General features: G+C 40.2%; 1 protein-coding gene across 2 annotated transcripts in view; it reads right to left on the reverse strand.

Annotated features, from left to right (window-relative positions):
* Nucleotides 1–267: 267 nt before the first annotated feature.
* Nucleotides 268–23402, reverse strand: part of SLAIN1 (SLAIN family member 1) — a 53320-nt gene continuing 30185 nt past the window's right edge. Inside the window, exons 3-8 of one of the 2 annotated variants that reach the window (XM_087757316.1) lie at nucleotides 22716–22865; nucleotides 20694–20843; nucleotides 18117–18455; nucleotides 7964–8128; nucleotides 5414–5717; nucleotides 268–1304 (exon numbers count right to left, since the gene is read on the reverse strand). In XM_087757316.1, coding sequence (XP_087613442.1) covers nucleotides 1229–1304; nucleotides 5414–5717; nucleotides 7964–8128; nucleotides 18117–18455; nucleotides 20694–20843; nucleotides 22716–22865 — 1184 coding nt within the window. In that variant the 3' untranslated portion in view covers nucleotides 268–1228. The remainder of the gene's footprint in view (nucleotides 1305–5413; nucleotides 5718–7963; nucleotides 8129–18116; nucleotides 18456–20693; nucleotides 20844–22715; nucleotides 22866–23402) is intronic. The other variant, XM_087757317.1, reaches the window with a different exon arrangement.

Here is a 23402-nt window from a genome sequence, read left to right on the forward strand (position 1 = left end):
ATTTTAAAATACTTGTCTGTCTTCTATGCATAAATGGCTTTGTAACATAAATTTATAAGATTTTTAAAAATTTTCAGATTAACTTTGTTACTATTTGCAAAAATCCATCATAATCTAAATGTTAAGTAATAAAAACTTCACGAGTTAAGTAGATGTCAGTTGGTGAATTCTAACAATGTTTACATTCCACACTCAAGAACAGCATTATTGCTGAAATAGATTCTTTATTTCTGAAACATTCCAAAACAGCAGTATACACAGTTGTAATCAAATATTAAGTCATATGCCATTATAAGAAAGCATTGATTAGTGCAATTGGATTTTGTAAAAGATCTATCAAAAAGATTTATTCGCATTAAAACTCATTTTCCATAAGCAACTGTTAATAAAACATTACAATTTTATTCTTTGTAATAAAGTACTGAAAACCAACTGTAGTTTTAGAGATCACTGTATCTTTGTAAGTGCAATGTGACTTATGCTGCCATTTTAAATACAAAACACTATGACAATAAATTAACAATTGAACAAATGGTGAAAGACCAACAAAACCACGCTGACCCAGCTGGATGGCAATTTCCAGTGAATGCTACTTTTTTTGTGCTTCTGCAACATAAATATACTGCTTTGTATTGCCAATGGTACCATTTTGTAAGATATGTTCCTAGCGCTAAAAAAGTACATTACCCCAAAAATATTATTTATGGCACAGAAAAGTTAAATTATCTCTCTGTTGTTCAAGGTTCAGGCAAGTTTAAAAGAACTTAAGTATACAAAATAAAATGTACTGGAAACACTAGAAAAAAATTCAAGCACATACATAAGTCCCCCCAAACTCAAAATAAAATACATGATGCCTTTACACTGAATAAATTACCTTAGAATTTCAGTACAGCAAAGCTGCCCAGAAAGCATTATCTCCTAGTTCTTTCCAAGGAAATAGTCTGGTACTTTGTACATATGTAATACTTTCTTCAGTTCCAAATGCCAACACTGCCATTGTTAGTCTGATAACAACGCAGCTGTTCAGGTAACTGATTAAGTGCAATATTTAGTATTTGATAAGATGTTCATTTTTTAAAAATGACATTGCATTATGGATAGTTACATATTAAAATCCCGGGGGAAATAATACTGTATGACCCTCCTTTCCCAAATCATCATTACCCAGCCAGCTGGGTAATGAAATCCGCATTATTTATTTTCCACTGTTGATGGGCATCCTTCATCAATAGCAGCCGTCTCTCCAATTCCCATCCCGCATCGTGCTGAGTGACGAAAGTGGCTTTGGAGGCTGAAGAAAACTGCATTAAATGGATGACAAAAAAAAAAGACAGAAGAAGTCATATTTCATGTGAAAGATCAAGGTAATAAACTTATTTACTTCTGTAGCGACACTGGCTTTGTGGCTTGTTTGGAGACATCACTCTGGTATATTTCTTGCTCCATGCTAATGCAAATGTGACATTAAGGCCACTTCCAATGAGACCCATTACTGTTACTGGTCTTAAAAGGATAAAAGGTTGGTAAAAAGGAATCTGGTGAATAATTCTCATGACGCATGAGATCTCTCAAAATGGGAAGATTTGGTTCTTCAGGACTAAAGGCAATAAAAGCCTATTTTTGTCACTACAGACAGCAGAGATCTAATGGGTAATATTTGCTAAAAAGCTGTTGTACTCAGCAAGCTCATCAAACACCAGCACTTCATAAAAACACTATGCACTAACACTAAAGAATTTAGGCATCTTATTGGTTGAAGAACTCTACCAAATCCTGCTCCAGACACTCTTATCCAGACACATGACGACACGTTTCCATCCCACAGCCGAAGTCAGAAAGCCACCAGTTCCAGCACCAACACCCTGCAGGGTGCTTGCCGTCCTCCGGGCCCCCACCCTCACACCTCAGCTGCATCGCTCACTAATGAATAAGGACTTATTAAAAAATGCTTGTTGACCGTCTTCGAAACCCTCCAGGTACCACAGAGTTAAATGTTTCAGAGAAGACTGAAAAAAAAGGAAAACCAACCATCAGATTTGATCTGACTGTCAACTCACTGCTGACGAGTCAGGCTCTCTCTAATTTGCCGCAACCGTATTTTAGTTAAACCACAATTTGCTGAAAATAAGGCGTCCCAATTCTGTGAAACTGTTTCTTATAAAACCAGGTCTTAAGCCTTGTTCTCACACTTCTCTGCTTTTCCTGTGAGTTACTGATGCCTCCTCTCCTTTCCAAATGCCCTTGGCTGGAAAAAGGCAGAGGTATGTTGTAAGGGAGGCAGAGTCAGTAAGTTAAAAGCAGTCACCAGAGCAGCTTCTTGCCTCTCTGCTACAACTGCTTTTTTTAGTGGCAAAAAAAATTGCACCTAAGTAAAAAACGTGGTTAAGCTTAGGTTCAGCCAAGCTGCTTTTGAGCAGCTCCACTTTGTTGCAGTATCACTTATCTTTGATATAAATCCAGTTACTTGAAGCATAAAACATGACCTGCCTCTGCCATTTTCTGCAACTGCTGCTTTCATTTCTTTTTTTCCAGAAATAAAAAAATGTAAGTATGTTTAACAATCTTCAAGAAAAAATGGAGAGGACAGAAGTAAAGAAAAATTAATTAGGTTGAAAATAAATGTAAGAATACTGGTACATATCCAGGGTTGAATCTCTGCTACAGGGCAGTGAACAGGAAAACGCACTAGTGTTGACAACTGTTTCAAACAAGCACAAGCTGTCAGTACGATGCTACGTGGTTTGAGATAACAGTTTTGGAGGGTCTGTAGTCTCTTTCTACTTTCCCATCATCAGCTGGATTGCAGCATCTGGCTCCAGCACAAGGCAGCAGGAACAAGCAAGCCTCCCACGCTGGCTCCGGAGCTGTGCTTATGTTGCTGCCATGCCTGTGCCTGGTACCTGGGATGATCAAGACCCTGACCTGTTGATTGACTTCCTGGCTTTAGCTTGGACCTGCCTTGTCACCGTGGACTTGTCTGGAGGCTGGGACTGTTGGCTGACCCTGGTCATCATCAGTGCTGCTCTTGGTTGGGTACTGTGGGGCAGCCTGGCTGTCCTACTCGGCTCCCAGCTCACTTTGCCGTACTGGAAGCTGCCCCTGCTGCCCCTCACATCGTGCTCCCAGGTAAGGATCAAAAGTGGAGGACTGGCAGATAGGGGATGGGAGGTGAGAAGGTAGGTCTGCAAGAAGCCTAGAGCATGGAGTGGGAAAGGACCGGGGGTTGCATGGATCCATTCAACAAAAACAAAGTGCTGCCTCACTTCTAAGGCTAAGTAGAGACGGACTGTATTGTTAAAATTGCTTTACACTGCTTTTGGATGCATGAACCTGTGATGGCAAGGAGAAAAGCAGTTAATATTTAGCCAAGTTGGTTATCTTGGCTATTATAATTTTATTTTACAAACTATCAAAAGCACTCCCTCACATGCTTGATCCTATGCAGTAAATACTTAAGTTCCCTAATGCAGGCCCTATATAAAGTGTCTAACAACCTATTTTAAGTATCTAAAATACCAATAACTTGTCTACCTAACAGTCTGGCCATCAGCATGAAGACACAGCTTTGCCCTGAATGTGCACTTCTCCCTGCACATGATTGATTTAAAAGAAAAAAAGACCTTTTCTACTTTTAATCAAGTTATGACTAAAACCACTTTAATTTTCAGTATACTAACAGAAGCTAGACTCTTAAACTGATAATCAGAAATACCATTCCTTAGAAATGACCACAGTGACAAAAATCAACAGTGAGAAAATCTGCCGCTGATGGCTGAACTCCTTTCAAGAAAATTCCATGTGAACTGAAACCGCCCTTATTTTCCACATGAATAAATAAAATGAAACGAGGGTCTTAAAGAACTGTAGGCTGAGCTCCAGTCTGCCTGTGCTTTTAGAATCCTATAAACTTGTCATTCACATAGTGCAAAGACCATCTATCATCAAGAAGTCTGGCTCTACAGCAACATATGATGCTGCTAAGGTACATTTGAAAGTGAAAAGACAGGTGCTCAGACTTTCTGGACTATAAATAGCTTTGTTACTGATTCAAATCAGTTTCTAATAAAAACAGTGTTGAGAGTAGTGTCTCACCCTCCCCCTGAAACCTCTTAATTTTGTTTTTCTTTAAATATTGCCTGTTGTACGAAAAGTTACAAAATAGCAAGGGATTGGTCTTCATGGCCCAGAAAGTCTCTTTCTCACATGTTGCTATGAAAGACGTAAGAGCTCTGCAGAACATAGAGCGGAGGAAAGGAAAAAGAAAAAAAGAAAGATAACCCTCTACTATAAAGAACTCTAACAGAGAGAGTTCCAGCAGAGAGCAAAGGAGGTTATAATAGAAATCTCACGGTACAGTCTTCATCAAAGAAGAAACCTGACGGTTCTTTATCAAAGTTTCACTGCAGTTGGTCACAATCTGTTGTCAGTCACATTGGTGTAATCCCCAAGTAACTCAACCAAAGAGGAAATGTGAGTAATTGAACTTATTCTGGATCTAGCCAGTATCTAGTGAAAACTATAAAAATGGTGAGAGCTAAACAGTGACAGTTCACCCAACAGAAAAACAGGTGGTCACACAACAGGCCCTCACAAGAGGAGGGACACGTGCGATGGGAGAAAATAGTTGGAAGAGTTGACACAAGTTGATAGAAGGTTCTCTTTGAGAAACTTCATCACCTATTAATCATAGAACATATAGCTAAGAGTTTAACTCCCATCTGTGATAAGGTGATTAAAACACAGTCTCTTTCCTCAAGCTTATACTATTGCTTGCCCTAAATAAAAAGGTCATTTGGAGATTAAATTCTCTTGGAAAAATGCAAAAATGCATTTGCTTAACAGTATAGCTCACTACAAGTATGTGATACTCCAGGATTCCGTTTGCCTATTGTCTCTCACCTGTAATTGAGAAGATGCTGGTTCAACCCAAGACTGTACTATCCAGGCTATTTCCTTCGTCACAATGCCATAACGTCACAAGTTGTATTTTTACCATCTACTGCCATTTACAACAACAGATATGCAATGCCTTCTATCTGAGTACTCTAAGATCTGCTCATCCTGTGACACTGAAATAGCAGTTGGCACAAGTCTGGAAGAAGCCAAGCCACATATGTTAATGATACAAGGTTTCCATTTGTTCTGATTTCTTATTGATGGGTAGCAATCCATTCTTATTTATATGTGATTACCTTCTATCAATTATCATAGTTTACTAGGAACTACCCGCAAGCACTGTCTGTCATTATTTCTGGAAAGAAATCTTCACCCATTCAGTGACTCAGCATTGGGAGCTAGAAACTCTTCTGCTTTATAGCCCAGCTTCATATTCAGGAGAAAAAAAAACCCAGACCACCACAATCTAAGCCAAAGCCATCCACATGGGGAAGGAGGTCTGTTTAACTCTTACCTTCGAACTGGCTGTGCAATTTTACTTCTGGGTATTCCGCTCCCATTAATGGCCAGCGATGGTCTTGGAAGAGCACTGCGCCCTACAATCCCTTGACTGGCAGTCTTGTTTGGCATTGGGATCCCAGTGTTAGAATATAACTGCAAGTTGTTGGACACTGGAATGCTGCTGCTGCTACTACTACTGCTACCACCACCTTGTATGGTTGGGCTTACGTAGGCAGTAGCTTTGAGAGGCTGTCTGACAGACACTGGAAAATGTCCCACACTGTGAACCCTGTGTTGAAGCTGTCCTGGTGATGGAACTGTAACGAGTGGTAGAAAAGGAAGTAACAAGGTCAGTATGCAACAGATGAGGCCAGGCAGTAATGCTCATTTCTAGATAGATCTGAATAGGGATAAACACATCATTATACAATTTACTTGCTAATTATAAACTGCTGAAAAACCCTTTGGATCCAATACTGCAGCCAGTAACACTGCACTGAACCAAAATACCCTGTTCCATCCCCATCCTGAACAAAAATCCCACCCCATATTGATCCTTCTTTCTCCCCTCAAAGAGGTTTCATTAGCCATTACAAGCACACTAATTCCACCTACGCAATTAGAGCTTTAAACAGGAGAAATTGCTGAAGGTATAAATTAATTACTGTTAGATCATTTAGATTTTTGTAAGGTTGCTTGCAATAACCACATCTTGTTTAAGGAATTTTGCATTGAAGCATTATAAAACATCACAGAAGTCTAAGCTTTATGTATAAAACCAATAAAAAGTCTATAAAAAGGTCTTGAATATAACAGCATATTCCAAGGCCGATGTTATGCAAGCTATCATTTTGAATCAATGCTATGGGTTCCAGAAGCTTTACATATAGATCTTCTACGCAATCCTGCCCTCTGGTGTACATCAGACACACATCTGTTTCAGAGTCCACGTATCAAAAGCAAACTGTCAAAAGCCTGAAGCTCGTAAACTAACATACCACATACAGGCCAATCATTTTTCAAGTCCTTGAAAAATGACATCTTAACATCATTTAAAGACACAGGAGAAAATATAGATGTGTGATTCAAATAATACTGGGTATATATTGCTATGGAACTCTTATCATAACAGTTCTTAAATACACCAGCACAGCCACTTCTTAGAAATGTTTTTCAAAAAATTATTTCAGAAAAATCACATTTTATACATGCGCATATATATATACACACATAAACACACAGAGAAATATATATTTCTAAAATAGTAAATAACATTAAACTCTCAACACACTACCATGCAAATTCAAGTGAGAATCTGAAAAACTACTCCTATTCAAACAGGACAAACATACAAGAAAATAAATCCAGCAGTATATTTTCCAGAAAAGGTGCGATTTAATAGTTTTGAGCCTTCCAGTACCTGATGGGGGCCTACAAGAAAGCTCGAGAGGGGTGTTTTACAAGGGCATGTAGAGATAGGACAAGGGGTAACGGCTTTAAACTGAAAGTGGGTAGATTTAAATTAGACATAAGGAAGAAATTCTTCACTATGAGGGTGGTGAGGCACTGGAACAGGTTGCCCAGAGAAGCTGTGGATGCCCCATCATTGGAAGTGTTCAAGGCCAGGCTGGATGGGGCTTTGAGCAACCTGGTCCAGTGGAAGGTATGGGGTCCTTGGCAGGGGGGTTGTAAGTAGATGATCTTCAAGGCCCCTTCCAACCCAAACCATTCTATGATTCTATGATTTGTAAATTCTGCTCAAATTTGAAAGAGAACACCCACCCACAGGAAAAGGTTTTGCCAACTGCTCCCTCCAAAACCTCACAGGACATGGGAGGCATAAGTTAAATCCTTTCTCCTGCCTGTGTCCAATGAAATCCACTTTTTCTATTTCTTCTCAGAGTACCTCAACCATTGTGCTAGAAAAGATGGGTTGGGTTTGGATCTTGATCCATCTTGTTCATGATCTACATTAATAATTCAACATCCACTAGATCAACTCTCCCTTCGTCCCTCCATCAAGGAGTCACCTAAATTAAACTAGAGTAATTTTAATTCCCCCACTCAACAAGTATATTATACTTGAGGATATAACCCTCTGTTTACCACATTTGCTTGGAAGAAAGTGGTGCAACTTGAGTAGGAGAGAGGTCATGTATTTTAAGATAGTATTTATACAGTGTACTGTAAAACCACCATTGTATAAGTTACCAAGTAGTTTTCAATTCTAGTATCAAAACTAACAATGTAAGCTTGTAGGAATTAATTGTATTATTGGTGCTTCCACAGTACTACTACTACTAATTATTATAATTTAAAGTTGGCACAAAATCAATGGGGGGGGGGGGAAGGAGGTGATGAAACTCTCAATACTGCATAACAAGATTGGCAGAATTTGCTTTCCAAAGCAGAAACTTTGAAAATCCTAAGCTGTATTAAAATATAGTGCAAAAGGAACACAGTCTGCTTTTAATTTTTCATAAAGCGGAGGATCAGTGACTGGGACATGTATTTTACCACTCTATTGATTCCTTCCGTGCAACCAAAGAACACAGGTACTTACTACACGACTGCATCCTTGAAACCCCATTACTCGCTCCATGCAAATTGGAGTCAAAGCTCTGGCTGTTCCTCACGGTGACTGGAGAACTAGCAAAGCCGGCATTACTGTTAATGGTGGGGGTACTTGGCATCCGAGCGAGGTTAGGCATGCTTCTTCGAAGTTTATCTGAAGCAAAAGAAGACAACATCCATAGTCATGTCAGAATTCCCAACACACACAAGCAGCCTCTGAATAATTTCTGTAGAGCACCAAAATTAAAACAAATTACTTCAACACAAAGAAAGGCTTTGCTCTGCAGGAAGAATATGAATACGTTATTGACAGCCTACTAATTGAACCCTTCTGACTATTATAACAGCATGATTATTCACAAATAATTTTAAAGACACGAATAGGCAGTACATTTTCAGAATCACAAGGATTTAAACACTAAAGTGTCATAATAAGGATGAGTTTCACATAAATGTGCAAAGTAGGTCAGATGAATCATGCTCTAAATGTGCCTGTTTGCAGTGAATACAAAGCAAGGCTGCAGTAACAAAGTCAGACACAGGTATCTACACTGTGGATGTCTAAAGACAGGCAAGATGAATCCATCCTAAGTGAGTAAAGTCTTGCTTTCAGATGCCAATGAGATGCTAAAAAATTCCATTCAGTACCTAACCTTATTAGCATGTTAAGTTTCTGCAGGTGGCCACGTGCAAAACCTGCTAAGTCTTGATGCTGTTCAGTTGCTTGGAGCCCTGGGGCTGATATCAGGATTTTCAAATCTGGTGGTTCTCCCGGCTATCCCACTTGTGGTGCCTGATTTGGTAGGCATTTTCAGAACAGGCCTGTAAGGCCTTTCACAAAAAGAAAGCTGCAAATGCCCCAAATGTTTTTGGGGCAGGTTCAACAGCTAAGGCAAGTGTCTAGGAGGTCAGAAGATGTCTGCAACCCCACTCACGCTAGCTGATTCGGAGAGAGAACCCAAAACCAAGTCTGACATCTCAAGAAGACTTCCCAACCACAACAGCATTAGGTAATCTTAGGAGAAGCTCTTTTGGTCCCTTCTGCCATGGGGCCAAAGAGAGATGACTCAATTCTGTATAATCACAAGAGACTGGCGGGGGCACAAAGGCACACACTGAATGACCTGGTCTGAATTGCCTCCTGTGACGTGACAGACTTCAGTAAAGCACCCCTGTGGGGAAATAACGGGTCATTCGTTAAATTGTCATTGACACCACCACTAATGCTGGCCTCTTGGCCAGGTTCAGCAGCACAAGTGCTGTGTCCTGCTGAGGTGGCTATGTTTCTCCTGGTACCGCACCAGCATGGAGGCCACCAGCTCCTGCCTTTGCCATAGGTTCCAGCACCTGGCAGATGTCTCCCTCCAGTTCTTACACTGCAACAGAACACAGGGGTATGCTTGTCTTCTAACAGGCAGCTACAACTGCTCTCTCCAACAGCAAGCAGGGCATTTCAAAATTGATGTTTTGGATTTACACGCAGGAACGACACATCACACGTGGCGTGGAATTGCTGTTTTGGGTCGACCTCCACAGGGCAAGTTCAGTCCACAGAAACGACGAATTGACTTAGGAATCTCTGTTTATCAGTCCACATAAATATATAACCTATTTAGCATCACCACGAGCTCCTCTAATCCTTAAAGCTACTAACAACTGACAAGTAATAAGAAGTGACAGTACAGTTCTATCTATACAAGGTATTAGTAGTCACTAACAGTAACTTCAATATATGCAATGCCTATGTAACTCCAGAAAATTGAGTCACAGCGAGGCTACAACTCCAGCTGTTTTTTGTGACTGGTCCTCATGATAAGAACTGGTACACAATCCTGCAAATAGTCAAAAACATCCTTGTACTTCAAAGGTCCAGCATTTTTAATATCCTCATGTCCCAAGTCCCAACACCTAGTGCCTACCTGCTCTTGATACTATATCGTGCACACTAGTCCTGTAATGATGAGACCTTCTTCTCTTCCATCTCAACTAAGATTGACTTTCAGTTACCATAGATGGTCCAACATAGAAAACCATTGCTGTCTAGGAAATAGTTTAAATACTCCCGTGAATTAAATACACTACATTTTCATATTTTTGAAATCAAACATGAAGATAGAGAGGAGTTCAGTGCAGGAAAATGAAATGCAAGGTTTGAGTTCCTGGAAACTAGAGCACAGCCAAATCCTAACGAAGAACCAGTTTAAGGGTAATGCTTCATCAAAGAGTTAGAGTTGTACTACAGTGACTCATCACTGACCCTGCAGGCTGAAACTGTCAGTGGTACAGCAATGAACATTATTAGCAAAGGGATTACCACTGTGGTTCAGTCAGGTGGTAAGTATTAATATCACTAATATAACAATGATAAAACAGTTATCAGGCTTCCAAAACTGTCCTGGGGATGCAAACAATGGCATCCATACAGTTACTATATGTCCCTATTTCTGAAATAATCATGATTTTGCAAATTGCAAAGGGAACTGTCTTCCTATGACGCAATGCTTGGCCCAGAGTGGCAGAAAATTCATGAATATGGGATGTCTGTAGCTACTGTTAATTTTGGAGCCCTAGCCTATCCTTTAAAATACTAGGTCCTGAAATCCTACGTCAACATTACAGCACTTGGCAAAAAAGGTCTGAGCAGCAGGATGGTGGTAGGGAAGATGGCACTGCACAAAATAGCTTTTCTAATACTATCCACATATCTGGTTGTATAAGCAGAATTCCTTGGACTCTTCCACTCAGAGACTGCATCAGCCACCACAGGCATGATCTGTGCCTTGAATTGTCCAGTGGATGCAGCTACAATAGCAGGAAAAATAGGTACAGAAGTAGGTTGGATTTCCTCCATGTCATGGGTGGCCTCGCCTTTTGCCTCCTGTTCATTTAGTCCCTTCTTGTTCCAGCAGTCTGCTCTGCTGCTGATTCATTCAGTCCTCAGGCAGCAGATTCCTGCTGCACCTGCACATTCGCATCCACTGAGCATCTGTGTTACTTCTTTGATGGGTCCTTGTGTGTGCTGAGATAAATGGCCCTGAAAAGCAATGAAAATAGCAGGTCAGTTTTGTGTTTGGGGAAAACCCAGAAATGTTCGTCTTGACGGCATTTTGCAGCTTTCATCTCCTTGGATGATGCATCCTCTTTCATCTCTTTCTTGAAGTTTGTTCTGTCACCTGTTCCCCTCCTAAGAACAGTGGAAAGAGTCTTACAGACGTTTTGTTTGTAAATGAAACGCTGAGCTTGACATACGGAAGCAGAAGGTGGGAGTTATGTGATTTTAATATTATTTCAGGCCGCTGAGACTTGACTAGACACGAACTTGCTGGTAATATATAAGAAAACAAAAATATTTTTCCAAGCCACTAGTAGCAAACCTTCCCTTTCTAGAGCTGATGAGAAAATTAACAGAGAGGAGGAGTAGAGCCGAGATGTATTCTCAAGTGAGAAGTAATTTGTCCAAATAGTCCTGTTTATTATGAATGATGAAATTTGCTACAGTTTCTGCTACCTCTTCTGCACTAATCTGGTTCAGTTGCAAGCCTAAAAAGTCATCACACATTTACAGTTTATTCTGTTAGGAAGACGTGGATATTAACACCAGCGAGGAACTCCAAAGGACTTGCACCTTCTACAGCATCCAAAGTTACTGTGGTCCCCTATTGAGTCTCAACTATAATCTAGGCTGAAACAACTGTGTTTAAGTAGGATGCAGCCACATAAGACATCACAGATATATCTTTGCCTTTCCCAGCCTTGAGATGTAATAGCGTGACCTACAGCCATTATATTACCGAGATATTTGAAAGTGTGAAGAAAATGCGAGGACAGATCATGCAAGGGAGTTAATAATCAGTTCTTGGTTATTACCACCTTCTCAGAATAGTTCATGCACCAACACACATGCTTGTCACTTCATGAAGGTTCTTTAAGTGGCATACATTGCCCTTGTTTCACATATCTGCAGCAGAATGATGCACCACAAATCGCCTACTGCACATTTACACTTTTTCTCCCATGTGGTATCCATGCTGAATTGCCTGTTGCCTACAGCACAGGAAAAACTGGGAATTGTGAAATACAGGGTCCTCTGCCCTCAACTGAAAATGTGCATGAAAAGACAACCCCACAGCACAGATCATATTCACTACCAGTGAGAAACGGGTCAAAAAGCAGGCAAAAATGTCCCTTGTTTTGTCAAACATTCCACAAAATTACAGTAAAGACAGCGGTTTGCCTCTTACCCAGCTGCTTCAGTTCTTACTTTTTCCTGGAGGTTCTTCCCCTGATGCCATTTCTTCTCTAAAGTCAGCCTGGGATCAGTAGCCCAGCTTCTTTCTGGCACGACACCAGAACAGGCAGCACTTGCCTTCTGTCTTCTGGTCCCAGCAGCGCTGGTGGCCGCCCCCATTCCATGGCTGCTTTTTTTTTTTTTTCCTTCCCTGACCTAATACTATCACCAGACGAAGATTAATGTCCATGTAGCACACAAACAGACCTTGCCCTCAGAGCAAAGCTACCCCAGAAGAGGTGCGCTCTTGGTGAGCTGCCAGACTGGGAGTTCTCTAGCAGCTCTTGTTAAGTATCATCTTCTCTCTGCCAAGGTACCTTATCCAGCGAGGCTCTCCTTGCAAGGAAAGCTTACGCTGACTCTACAGTGAAGTGTCTTAAAACACATTTATTGATTCATTGCTATTCTCTGCAAGCGTTGTCAATGTTTTATTTGAACAAAAGACTCACAAGCCTCACCAAAAGTGCACTATCGTTAAGGAATGTGATACAATGAATCCTAATTATTAGCGTCTTAGAGAAATCTCTATCACTGTTTAAGCTACATCAGCAGTTTCTTACACACATTTAAATCCTTCACACAAACCCTGAAAATTCAGCTCTGCCTTATCTGTATTGTATGCACAAATAAGCTGAGGAAAAAACATAAGGAAAAAATCTATGCTTTTCTATTTTAAACATTGTGTTCTATATTATGTAGATATTCAGAGTTTGTTCTGAAATCCTTAACAAACTTGTAGACTCAATTACAACTTCACTTTAAGGGATTAATCTTCCTCGTCTTTGAAGACCTGAGTTCAGTATCTGCATTACATTTGTTACGGTTATCACATTTATGACATCCCAAATACACCAGGGTCTAATTAAAGGTCTGTGGAATTTTCAGTTGATACAACAGGGACATCAGTGTGTAAAAATACAAATACAGGTTAAGAACTAAAACCAAGTCTTTCATTTAAGCAAGAGACACCATTCTTCTTAATTGTCAATACCTACATTTTACTAATGTAGAACACTTCAATTTTATTTAGAATTCTTCTTTCATCTCACCCTGGCTACACAGGCATATGTCTCCCTCCACAGATAGTTACAGCAAATTCAAGATTTTTCCATTATCCTTCCAAGACTTCTCCCCACTGATTACTATTCTCAATAAAACTTCAAAAGGTGACTGAAGTAAGATTTTTTTTCTCCTTTTCTTTAATAAAGGGTCTGCAACAATTTCCTACAGTGAATTCTCCATTCCTTACTGAACAAGAGAGGTTATGAGCAGAAAAACACTCTGTAAATCAGTAAGAACAGACCTTTTCCCACCTCTCCAAACACAGCAATCAATGTTAGTCTGTACTGAACTGATATCTAAACACAGACCTATTGCCCCTGAAATGCTGCTCTTCTATGTCTGCCTGGAGTTTGCTTAAAAAAACAAAACAAAACAAACAAAAAAACAAACCCCAAACAAAACAGAACAAAACAAAACAACAAACCAACAACAAAACCATTTGCAGCTTTCCAAATGAGGCAAGGGTGCTGCAACAGCAAATGACGATCATGATGTTTTGCCTGAGAAAAGCTATTCTCCAGAAGGGTATGCAGTAAAGTAACTCATAGCTAGTAATTTCTGGAAAATAAAAGCAACATTTTTCAAGTGAATGGTATCCATGGCCTGTTTATGAAGGTATCAACCAAGCAAAAAAGTTAAAAATCAACATGAAAAGGTAATGGAAAATATAAAATAAAATTAACCAAATTGCATGCACTGCTACTCAATGAAGGATGTAATTTTCATCTGCCCCTTCTTACTGAGTTATAAAAAATTTCTTCTCTAGCTGGAATAATTTGTCCAAAGCACAAAGTTTCCAAATTTCAGGTATTATACCAATGGTCATTATAAAATGCACATGAAATAAGGGGTGCCAGGATCGAAGTTTGTGATTAAGCTTATCTAAAGATCTTGAAAGTGGGCCTGAACACCAGAAGATCAATCCCATTTTCAGTATCTTGTCTATCCTGGATTTTGACTCTTCTGGATGTGTTCACAGTACTATAGCTCCATTACTTCTTGTTTCAGAAAATCAGAACTAATAAAGGGCAAAAAATTAAAAAAGAATAAAGTGACCAAACAGAAATAAAAAAATATTTTTAAGAAAGTTAAAATGAAAGAGATTACTTCTGTGTCACAGTAATAAAAAAAGTATACATTTATGGACAACATAAAGCAGAAAACAGCTTGTTTTTATGAAATTTGGTGATATTTCTTATACGAAAATGAATACAAAGTATTCTTGGTATTAATAGTTAGCAACATTTTAAGTTGTTAACCATGAACGCCTTCAAATTAGAGGAAGGGGAAAGAGATATAAACATAAATCTTTCCACTGCCAACATATTAAAAGCTTTGTTAAATTATAAAACACACACTAACTAGACGGACTCTAGCTAATTACAACAGACACTCAAAAGCTATTCACCTCCTGTCTCTCAGATCGTCTTTAAATGATCTACTTCTGATCCGTTAACTGACGACAAAATCCCTGAAACAGAATGCCTTAAAAAAATTCAGGTGGAATTTTTCTGATGTAACTCATTGTTACAGACAATTCAGCTGATTTAGGGAGAGGGTGTAATTGAACAAGGTAGCAAAAAAAAAAAGTTGATTTCATGCAAAGCTTTTCTATTAGTAAATTCTTGGCAGAACTGGAAATAAAACTTATTTGAAAACAAAGATAATACACACACGCTACAGGTGATGGCTGCAAAATGTTGTTTGAGAGGTAACAGGTATGCCTGCAGCCTATCTGCCACTCTCCACTAGCATTTACCAGGAGCCTTTCAGTACAGCAAGCTGTTGGAGACTGGCAGTAAACAGAACTGGTACCATTGACTCAGACAACGTACTGGTGGGATAAGGTGAGAGAAAGAACTTCGGCCTGAGTGTGGGGGCTAGGTGGTATGGTATTTTAACACAGATGTATGGTGTAGTATTTTAAAATAGATGTACAGCAATTTAAAACAGGGCAGAGTGTCAAAATTACACCAAGGGGCAGCACTTTGCTAAAATACACTGGCAAGAACAATTGAGTTCAAAATTATGGCCTGAAACACAGCTAGAAAACATCTGAGAGAGTATTCTCACCCCAAGCACAGGCAAAAGATTGCTAGGGTGTCAGAAACTCCAGACAATCTCTCTGCTACCTAAAATGCAATCCTGTGGATGGAGAACAAGCAGACCATTGTCTATAGTGAGACTGGACACCTAGTGCACAATTCAGTGCCTATGTATAGATGCCTCATGCCATTTGAGAGACCCTGGGCTGTCTAAGGCATCTAAAAAGCACTGACACACAGCGACGGTGAAGCCAAGCAGGGTGCATCTGAGTACCTCATACAGCCCCTAAGTGCTTATACATGGGCAGCTAAATTGGGCCCTTCATACACATGTGGGCACCTAGAGCTCAGCATTGAAACACAGGTGCTCCTCATCAGGTGACCAGTATTATACTCTTAAAAGAATTATTAAAGTTTTCCAAGTTTATCACACCTTCAGCGTATTTGTTACAGTACAGGTAGTTAAAGTTAGAATAAGTACCTCAACTACCACGCCACACCAAACTTCACTAAAAGCAGGTAGGACAGCACCCCTGATGCTATCTGTTCCTAAAGGAAAAAAATTATACTTGAGCTAAACATATAGAGAATTTTTGGGGAGACACTGGGTCAAAGCTAAACGCTGTTTTTTTCACCCCAGACTGAGTGCCAAAATTCAGTATTTACTTGCCACTTACTCTTCTTCTATGGAGAGCTCTGTGAATGATCAAACCAATGGCCAGACTGCTGACTGCACCTACAAGAACGCAAGTCATCTCTTTGGAGGAAGAGAGATTTGGGAAGACTGTTGGAATGACCGAGAGCAGCAGAGCATACGGAATGTGCAATTTTAATTAATTATGGATGACGCTTTCCACATGTATTGAAAGCAGTAACTAAACACTTTAGCTCCTCCATCTATCACACCCCTCTTTCTCATTTGCCTTGGTAAACTGTAACAGTGTGGAAACACACTGTCCATCATATGGAGCTTCAGACAAATTCTTGTTTGGCAGTCTACCTCCATTTCAATGTGTAGGAGTTCCTGAAAGACAATGAAATTGTTGCCAAGATGATGAGAAGTGCCGATGAGAAGATGTTGTCGTAATACTACTCAGACATACTCAATGCAGCAAACACTTGACTGTGTGCCAACAGGACACAGTCAAATTCTCACCATCAGCATTTGCCACTTACGTGGATCAGTGCTGCATGAGTCAGAGGCTGAAGGTGCCGAAGCTGAAGAGATAATTCCACTCTAAAGATAGCAGTACTGGATATTATAGGGCTGTCTGCCATTCCAGCAAACAGGTAACTGAAGTTGTGTGTCCTCCTTCTCAGTGACACTGAACAGATACCCAACACCTCAAAGTTCCTGAGAAAAAAAGGCAACCAGGTGCTAAAATTGGTGGCCTTTTACCTTTATACACTTTCTAGTTAATAAACTAGGAGTTTAGTATTTTTAGTGCCCTGTTAAGTACTTTGAGGTTTCCATGTCGGAATCCAATGCTTAAGTTCCACTGACATGGAACATGAAAAAAAAGTTGAAAAAGCATTTGGGGACCATACGAAAAGATTGCAGCACTACATCCTGCCCTCATTCCTGAACCAAAAACGCCCCATATCCTTCCTTTCTATCTCCCCAATAAATTTTCTGCAAGCTCATCAGTGCTGTCCCATTCTTGTACCTCACTGGCAAGAAAAATATCATTGAAATTAATATGGCACATATGCTGTACCAGCAAACACCCACATTGCTCCACCGTCTGTTAACATCGGCCTTCTTTATATACTGCCACTTGTTGATTATACTTCCACACCATGTCTTACTGTGAATGCAAGTGCTTTTGGCACCAACCTGTCATGTCTTATTTGTCAGGAAAGCAACAGGCATACCTGTAGCGCTCTATAAATAGCAAGTTTGTGTTGTTTTGAACAACACATTTTCCTGCCCAAGGGTGAGCTTTAACTTGTAATGTTACAAACAAGACCCTGACTGAAAACTGTTTTGAATTAGCTTGGGGAAAATACTGAAGGACCAGGAAAGTAAGATGCAGCAGGAGGAAGAAAATTGTGATCATAATAAAGAATGAAAGGAAGGTAACAGCAACAACGGAGGGAAACTTAAGTCTTGAGTAAGCACCAAGACACAAATCTTCCAGATACTCTGGAATACATCTCAAATGCAGTGCAAAAAGCAGCAATGGCTCAGGATAGTTTGGGAGCAACAGTATCTCCCACTACTTGAACAGTCTGCCCTACCAGCCCTGGAACAGGAGCAGTGTTGACCCCTGCCATAAGCACTCGTTGCAGATTCACAGCATAGATGCACTAACAGCCAAGTCAGGAATAAGAAAGGGAACGACAATCTGAAAATCCTATTTTGTATTTTACTGTATCCACAATGGACATGCATGGGCCAAGCTCAAAAGCCCGATTAGTTCTTCTAACCCACTATCAGCCTGCTATAAGATGCTCTTCTTTCCTTTTTCTTCTTTCATCACTTGCGGTCATACTTGCAGCACTTTAAAACAGACTAAAGCAACAGCTTTCATGACCAGGTCACAGATTACATTTTGTAGCAAATTACTTAACAACAACGTACCTCAATCATTTGCACAGGCTTCAATTGCTTGTTACAACGCACGGACTGATCTAGCTGTCATGCACTAAACGCACCTCACTCTGTTGGCGCAACTCGATCTTTAAAACGGCACTGGCACTTTGCACAGAGAAAAGATCACTTCTCAGAAAAGCATGCAACCCACCTCCATTAATCCTATTTGGTTGCTGCTCTGGAGTTTGGGCTTGAGGAGAGTAGTAGGGCTGCTGATAAGTATTGGAAGGGAAGTGCGGGGAGGTAGGGCTCCTCCTGCAGTCCCGGATACTGGAGAAAGTCTGTGAGTGAGGAATCCCTCTCTGGAAGGGGGAGCAGCGAGTCAGCCGCGGCTGCGGAGGTGGGAGGTGGTCAAACTCTTCCTCATCCTCAAGACTACAGCGATCGTATTCCTGGTCACCGCACGTCCCTTTCTTCCCCGCGTGCAGAGAGACACTCGAACTGTGCCTTGACACAGATGCTGAAGTCGAAGCATAATCTTGCCTAAGGCCTGTAAATTCCAAGAAGAGGATGATTCGGCTTCTGTTAAGTGATTAGCTCTTAACATGCACTTCAAACTTGAAAACTAAGCAGGTGAGTAGACATAATTTTACAGCAAGAATTGGATTTACAGTGTCACCAGGCTGAAGATCTGAGGTAGGATTCATCTGATCTAACTTTCGGTGTCTACCTTGCAGGCATCTAAGCCTGCATTATCTCCCTTGAGATCCCTTTTCAATAAAAAAAATAAAAGAAGAATACAGGCATCCCCAAAATGCAGTACCTGTGAGATGTCTTAGTTGCCTCTCTTAACATAAGATGAACCGCCTTAAGGAGGCACCTATTTCTCTGCCAATAGAAAGACTACATGAGGATTAAGTATTTAACTTTTAAACACTCTTAATTAAAGGAACTAATGCTCACTCTATTAGTTTTCCAAGTTATCGCTATTAAACTTTTATATTGATGCAATGAAAAGGCTGACAATAATATTTCCTAAACTTAAGACCCATGTAAATATTCTGGCTCTCCAACCTCCCTGAACCAGAATTAGTTGCTGCTAGCAGCCAGTCTCATGGACAAGGCTTAGTGGTAACACAGCTGTGTTTTAGACAGGTAGGCATCCTACCACCCCCTTCTGAGAACAGCAGGTTTTGAAAACCATCCCACTATTAGCACTGCCCCAGAAGTGCATGTTTGCTCTGGGTCAAGTGAGAGGGAAACATCCACAGCCCTTGTACATCCCCCTTTTTCCGACTGTGCAGCAGCCAGGGAAAAGGGGGATGTACGTTGTATTTCCAGGCGCCAAGTAATTCCGCCAATAGCTGCGGATAATGACTTCCCTAGATTTACAAAAAGCCCTCAGCTTTGACAGATGTCTTTGCTTCATAATGGAAACTTCTTAATATGCCTTCCCCCCCTGGCCCTTGAGTGGGAGCTTCTATTCATGGCTGCGAAGAGAGCGTGCCTGCATGCACGTATAATACTACCGCTTTCCACGGGACTAAGTGGACAACAACCATCACGCACTCAAACGTTCTGTACCAGCTGCTACCACAAGAATGAGACACAACCATTACACCTGACACAGATGAGAAGAAAACCAGCGTTTTTCCTTCCAGTTTACCAATGACCTGATTCCTTAAGGAGCTAAGTACCTGAAGTCTTTTTTAAAACTCACTCTGTAGGAGATGATAATAGCTGTCGTTTAGGTAACACAATCTTTCGTATCTTTGAGAGTCATAATTTTTTTTAAAAATTATTATAACTTTCACATAATATCAGATATTTTCTGAGCTGTGACCACACACATTTGCCAGCTGAGAATTTAGCTATCTTGTAAAGTCTCACACTTACTAATTTCTCTGCTGAACATAACAAGTCCTACCAGATGCTCAGCAAGTTCAACTGCTGATTGTGATTGTGCCGACCTGCTCAGTCTGGTTGCTGCAGCCAGATCACAGCTCTAATTTTTTCTTCACATTTTATTTTTATTTAATCACTTATTACTTGGCATTTTCCTTCAGTCACCAGCTCTGAATTTCTCTTGTTTTTCATTTCATCATTTCCTTCTTGATGTCTCACTTGGCACTAATAGCAAGCGAGAAAGATACTGCACTTACTGTCTGAGTGACTTCTAAAGTCAAATGCCCTTTATTTATGAATAAAGACTTTTTCCAAAAATTACTATCAAGCAAAACTATAATCTATGTCAAACGAGCTTTTGGGCTCAGATTTGTGCATAATCACTAGTCTCAAACCAAAATGTTAAATTTAAATGCCCCAATTCAGGATTTAAAGGGGAATTAATTTCAAAATTCATTTGACAAATAAGAAAATCAAAGTAGAGGCAAAGAAATCCATGACAGCTGCTTATTTTTACCTTTCTCATGAAATGTATGCATGAGAAAAATCCTTTAGCATCTTCCCTCCCCAGCAATAAAATTATTTTAATTGATGTGGTAAGACATTATATATCTTCTAAATCTAAATGTACTCAACAGGTTTGGAGCTACCAGCTGGGATTCAGAAATATACAAGCATTAAGTTTTGAAAGATCCAGTACCATTAACCTGAACCCAACAACGTGCACACCTTCTCCGTGCAGGTGAAGAGTTTTTCCACCTGCGACTCAAGAGGCGACACAATTTAAGAAAGATCCACTTGACTGAGACCAGACTGGAGCAGTTTTGACTGTTATGGGAAATCTCCCTCAGACTATTTTGAAAGAAGAAAAAAAGCCACTTACTCTCCTCCTGTAGACGAGCCATGATTTGAACATCGGTGAGGTCCTGCAGCTTGTATCCCATGGAGATGGAATCATCCTCCAGCTCCGAGGTGCTCAGTTCACTGTCTATTGATGACTGTGGGCTCAAAGGGGAGCTCCTAGAAATGTAACCTATGGAAGAAAACATAACCTTTACTCTGTGAATATGTCTGTATCTTTCATTCACAACTATCTGCCCTTTATGTTACAGTAGCTTAAAATATTTTCTGTATAACAGATAAAAACTTTCAGAAGTGTAGTGCAATCCACTAACAATTAGCAAAGGGCTTTGATACTCGTGAGGAGTATTAAGTGTAGTAATGGATCATGAATTCCTCTGCTTGTTCCCAAAATAGCATCACATAGCCCAGACAATGAATAATTTACCCAATACGGTTCTGATACATCTCAGATTAGTTTACGTAGTCTAAACACATCTGCATTTGAATCCTTCTCATGGAACTGTGGTTCTCCCTACTTTGTTCTGAAAAGCAAGTGTGTATGCGTCACCTTCTGGTCAGTACTCAAGATTTCACATCAGAGCTGTTTATCTAAATTTTACTGGTTTTTTAATTGTTTATAATAATCAGATAAATCAATGACAATAACAATTAAGACTGAACATTATGCAGCAACAGAGAAAGCATTGCCTCCTTCACAGAGCTACCTTCTGGAGAGGGCTCTGGATTCTACTTTTTCCCTGCATGATACTAAAATACCAGCTAAATTGCAATTAGTTGCATGAGGTAGTTGTTGCCCAACTTTAAAGAAAAGTTCTTCAAATAAAACAGTAAATCACTTTCTAATATCCTCTGGACCACCAGAGGCCCACAGCCTGCAGGGCAAGAACCGCTGTGACGATGGCTCATCAGCTGTGCTTGTACCACAGATGCTTTTGCACCCTCTAGCACTGCTCAAAACAGCCACCTAAAATTTAACCTAAATTCAGCTGTTCTTTAATAACACCTCCAACAGAAAAGGACACACAAAGGATTACTTTGCTTTGGAAGGATTGTAAGGGGTAAATGTGTTTGCTTTTTTAAATTTGCAAGTTACAATGGTCCTCGAGGTTTTGCAGAGGTAGTAACAGCTGTGCCATTTTGGAGCAGCAGTGGGAAGCTAGACAAGAGGGTATCTCAAATAGCATGGAGATGCCTTCATTTCGGAACTAAACTACATCCCATTGCATAGGGGAGCTTAGACATCTCAATCACACAGACACCTACACCAGGTGTCCAGTCTGGAGCTGTGTCTCACCCACAGTGCCTATATTCCTAACAGGGCTTTCTGCACTGATTTCACACGTAAAGAAAATTGCGCACAGATCAGTGTGACGCTGATACTGACTTCTTAGACCACACCTGCTCCCACCAGGCATTAAAATGTTAATGCCTCCTCCCCAGATTATATTCTCCACTGCCACTGCACCTTAAGTCACAGACATAAATTGACTCCTGATACCTGTAGCAAAGAAGGAAAAATGCAACTCTTTGCAATTTACAGCCCACAGAAAGTTTGTATTTTTCTTAAAACTCCTGTGTTCCCTGAATATCAGTGACAAGCACAAAATAAACCTTGGATAGCAGCAATGCCAGCCATGCTTCTGCCAGCTATTTTTATAGTAGGTAAGTTCTCCCTGCAACTTCATCACACAGCTGCACAAATGTTTCTGTAGACACAAGGAAGGGGCACAGTGGGGCAAAAATGAGCAGTAAAGGGCAGACAAAGCTGGGGACTGTTTAAGATGATGCAGTCGCAACTGTACTCTCAGGTAAACCATTACGGAGGAACAGGCTCTGTTTACTAGCATCACTTTCCTATAACATGCTGTGTAGCACAGAAGATAACCTACACTACTAGTTAACTGCCAAATTTTAGGTCATCTTAAAAAAATCTCCCTCTGAGTCTATATACAATCATCTGAACAGTGTATTGCTGTTAAATGCTAGCAAGATTAGATTCAATTAAGCAACTTTGTAAGCACCATAAAAAGATAAGCATTACCTGTCCGTTCAGGTGTTAGTATTGCTTTACTGGAGGTTTTAGAGAAGCTGGGACTATTAAAGCCATTGGTATATGGGGTGAGTCTCGCAACAGGACTATAGGGAAAAGCCAAGGAGACAGGTGTAGAGAAGAGGTTCCGCCATCGGCTAGCTGTTACAGATGCGAGGGAGGAGGGGGGAAAAAAAAAAAAAAAGATTTACAGTTATAAATAGAATAGTGCTGTTAGAGAGAAAAATCATCTCATCTTAATCTGTTCATTATACATATTTCACTTATGGCAAAAGGAAAATAATGGTCAAAGTTCAGCAGCAAAACAGAGGATCAGCACAGCCTTCTACATCCAAAAGTGCGCTCCAAAAAGTTTTCTAGCAAATATGTCTTGTTTACCAATTTCTATCTCTTTTTGGTATATGTTTATTACACACATCACTGTGTGCCAACACACAAAGTAACAGAGGCAGTAAAACCCACTACAGTTAATAAACACAGATTAAATTTGTAGTGCTCTTCAAGGAATTGTTCATGGCAATCCATCATCACACAATTGAATTAGCAGTTAAATTATCAGTTATGAGAGTTCAGAGACACAGCAGTAAAAGACGCTTAACAATCAAGTGCTAAGAACAACTGTAATCCCATAGCAAGCTTTTAGGCTACCGTATTTTTCCTTCTTTTTACAGCATCGAA

This window comes from Nipponia nippon, unplaced genomic scaffold, assembly GCF_047370975.1.
Source record: "Nipponia nippon isolate SJK-2023a ecotype South Korea unplaced genomic scaffold, ASM4737097v1 scaffold_2, whole genome shotgun sequence".
Lineage (NCBI taxonomy): Eukaryota > Metazoa > Chordata > Aves > Pelecaniformes > Threskiornithidae > Nipponia > Nipponia nippon.